General features: G+C 39.0%; 1 protein-coding gene across 1 annotated transcript in view; it reads left to right on the forward strand.

The window, feature by feature from the left end:
* BIVM (basic, immunoglobulin-like variable motif containing) overlaps positions 1 to 2,305 on the forward strand; it is a gene marked incomplete at its 3' end in the record, with an annotated part of 9,828 nt that extends 7,523 nt beyond the window's left edge. Inside the window, exons 7-8 of the mRNA XM_010142288.1 lie at positions 1,287 to 1,358; positions 2,222 to 2,305. Of these exons, the coding sequence (XP_010140590.1) occupies positions 1,287 to 1,358; positions 2,222 to 2,305 (156 nt within the window). The remainder of the gene's footprint in view (positions 1 to 1,286; positions 1,359 to 2,221) is intronic.
* Between the last annotated feature and the right edge of the window lie 1,194 nt (positions 2,306 to 3,499).

Below are 3,499 nucleotides of genomic sequence, written 5' to 3' on the forward strand. Positions count from 1 at the left end.
AGGGAAAATCTTGCATTAAAACCACACATTTTAAGTTTGAAAAATTTTGTAATCTTGAGAATTTATTTTAGGTTTTGGAAGGCATTTAACTTGCTACTGTGTGATATGCTGAGAGTAGTTTGTTTTACCTCATTCACAGACTCAAACTAAACTGTATTTCCTCTCAAAGTAGTTGCAAACATAGTATGTATCCAAGGTTTCTGTTGGACTGTCAAGGTTCAGCTGTTGGTCAATATTTATTAGTATTATCATTGAGCATAAGAAGACAATCCCTGACAAAACTAGCAGATACGAATAGTGGTGAATGCTAAACGATGACAACAGTAGGTCACTCATGTAAGGTGAGCCTCAGTCTTGGGCTTTGCTTACCAAGCAGTTTACCTTTGGCTGTGCTGAAGATGTAGAGGAACTCCAAGGAACGGAGAATGCCAGCTCTCCTTCTAGAGTTCCAAATGGTAATGTTGGGAGGTAGTAAAGCATAATCATCTGAATCTAATTTGTTCCCACTGTGAGTCTGACCATAGGGTTAGTTAAAGCTATTAGTGTATGCTCAAAAGAAAACAATCTTTTTATTAAAACTGCATTCACTGGCATGCCATGTGAGTGGGAGGAGTGTGGAAAATACACCCCAAATGGCAGTCCAACACATCAGTCTGTTTAAGTTTACCAAAAGTTTAATGGCTTGCTTGCTTGATCAGTTACTAGGAATCTGCATTGGAAGAGCAAAGTAAAAAAAAAAAAAATTATTTTCTAGATCAAAAATGCAGTTTAAGAAATAATATAGTCCAGTGTGTGGAAACTTAACATGCCTTATATCTAGTTTGAATTTATATTGTCTAATAACGAATGAGAACAACAATTGCATACTTTACTCATAGCTGAAATGGATTCTCAGTCAGAGTGATGTGATTTTTAAGTCGATAGTAGATTTTTTTTTTCTTTTCCTAACAACAGATCTTTTCTAACAAAGTAACATGAAGTAATGAGTTCAAGGAGCTTTTATAGCCTTATTTTAGGCAGGAGGTCAGACCAGAAGAGCAGCCTGTTCTCTTTGTATCTTTTGGTATCTTACTGGAAAAAAAGATGTTTAGCTTTGACAAGCACTGTCAATAGATTCTGCAGCAGTTCTTGTTTACCTTTTTTGTATTCTAGTTACAAAGGAAAGCTTTTCTTTAAAAATGAAGCTAAGAAATGTTTAAGTTCCAAAAGAAACGGGTAGGTAGGCTGCTAGGCTGATCTTAGGAGGCAGTTCTTAGGTCACCTACAGACTTCCTGTATGATCTTAGGTTGCTGGATTTGGACTCGGGAGACCTGGGTTCAGTTTCCAGTTCAACCACAGACTTCCACTGTGACTTTAGGTAAGTCAATTAATCTATCCTGTGTCTTGGTTCTCCATCTGTACGATGATGGCATACGTTGTTATCTTACAGGGAACTTTTTATAAGTAAACAAATTATTGCAAGCAGTAAGTCCATAAGCTGTCTAAATAGGCCAGGCAGAAAAATCTCAGAGTTTGTCACAGTTGAAACTGAAGTAGTTTTTCACAGGATAATTATACGCAGGAAGTCGCAGAACAGTCCTCTCTACCTCATCAGTCTGCCCTGATGCGTGTCTCAAATTTTCCCTGACAAGGTTTCTGCAGGCTTTGAGTTTCTTGGAAGTTACTCACAAACATGAACTAGTATTGGTTGAATGTTTTGGGTTCAGTATGTGGTATTGGAAGCTTATGAGGAAGCAGCTGAAATTACCATTTGTTTTCATATAGGTTACCGTACAGCTGTTAGTATCAGTTGGAGTGTAGTTTAAAAATAGTACAAAGGCCTCTTCTGTGACTATGTTAGACATCAGCAATAGGGAGGAAGACATTTGTTTCACCTTCGTGTGGCTTTCAACAACTTGTGTTTCCATTGTTACATATTTATGTTTGGATTGTATACTAGACTGCCTTTCATCCAAGTAATATTATGTTTTATGAAGATCTATCTTTTTCCCAAATAATAAGCAACAACGTCTATCTTGCTTCCAGGCCTTGTGAAGTAAGAAGTTTCCCCGTTTGCAATTGCAAACACTATTTATATAGCACAGGAGCCGGTTTTTAGTTTGGCTGGGGAAACAATTTTAAATGTTAGAAAATCCTAAAAAGACAATAGAATATTAATCTCTCTTTCTCTTTTTAGTATGCACAATAAATCTTACTGGGATTGTATCTTCTATTGAACAGAGGTCGTGTCTTGCAGCAAGAAGTAGAATATTGGATCTTAATTGGAGAGCCGAGCAGAAAACATCCAGCAATACACTGTAAAAGGTATGTTACTTGGTAAGAATATAAAGCAATATGTTTTCTTTCAAAACAATTTATATTTCTCTGCTAAAGGTCACCAAGTGTCTTTTTAGTTCTTTTGAATAAATACGCTATAGTTCTAATAGAAACAGGTGCTTTAGTGAGAAGCTTCATGTTTGGACCTCAAGGGTGGCTCCGCAGCTTTATATCATGTGGCAGGACACGTGTGAGCTGCACAAAGCCAAAGCCTGTTTCTCTTCTTTGGGTGTGACATAGTTCACATTGATCAGGAAGACCAATCACTGTCTGTGATTGTGCCAGTTGTGACTTACAGACTGTACTAACCTTGGAGGAGTTTATCCTGCAGTGGAGGATGTACACAGGCTGTGTTTGGGGTGTGCACAGGTTATTATGCTGCTACCAAGATCTCCTAGCTCAGGTTCAGGTACAGGCTGTACTCTGTTGCGTTACTAGTTTATCTATGCATTGAAACAACACATTTGTTTACCTGGTGTACTGTGTTCAGCTCTGGGCCCCCCAGCATAAAAAAGACCTTCTCAAACTGGGTCCAGAGGAGGGCCATGAAGATATCAGAGGGCTGGAGCACCTCCCCTGTGAGGACAAGCTGGGAGAGTTGGGATTGTCCAGCTTGAAGAAGAGAGGGCGCTGGGGAGACTTTACAGTGGCCTTCCAGTACTTAAAGGAGGCCTACAGGAAAGATGGGGAGGGACAGTTTTTCAAGGAGTGTAGTAATGGGACAAAGGGTAAGAGTTTTAAAGTGAAAGGGAGTAGATTTAGATTGGATATAAGGAAGAAATTCCTCTCTGTGAATGTGGTGAGACACAGGAACAGGTTGCCCAGAGAAGTTGTGTATGCCCCCTCTGTGACGGTGTTCAATATCAGGTTGGATGGGGCTCAAAGCAACCTGGTCTGGTGGAAAGTGTCCCTGTCCATGGCAGGGGGTTTGGAACTAGATGATCTTATAGAGCCCTTCCAAACCAAACCATTTACGATAAGGTCTGGCTCATAGAAAGCTGGTGTCCAAACTAGACATACAGACTAGGAGAGCTATGTAGAAGTTTCATTGATTAGTTATTTGTCATGATAAATTAATAGAACAGCTTTATCTCCTTTACTTGACATACTAGTTCATAATGCTTAATATGAATTTCTGAAATGAAGGAACAGTGCAAAAAAAATATTTCTCAATAAGCCAAT

Source organism: Buceros rhinoceros, unplaced genomic scaffold, assembly GCF_000710305.1.
Source record: "Buceros rhinoceros silvestris isolate BGI_N320 unplaced genomic scaffold, ASM71030v1 scaffold6908, whole genome shotgun sequence".
Lineage (NCBI taxonomy): Eukaryota > Metazoa > Chordata > Aves > Bucerotiformes > Bucerotidae > Buceros > Buceros rhinoceros.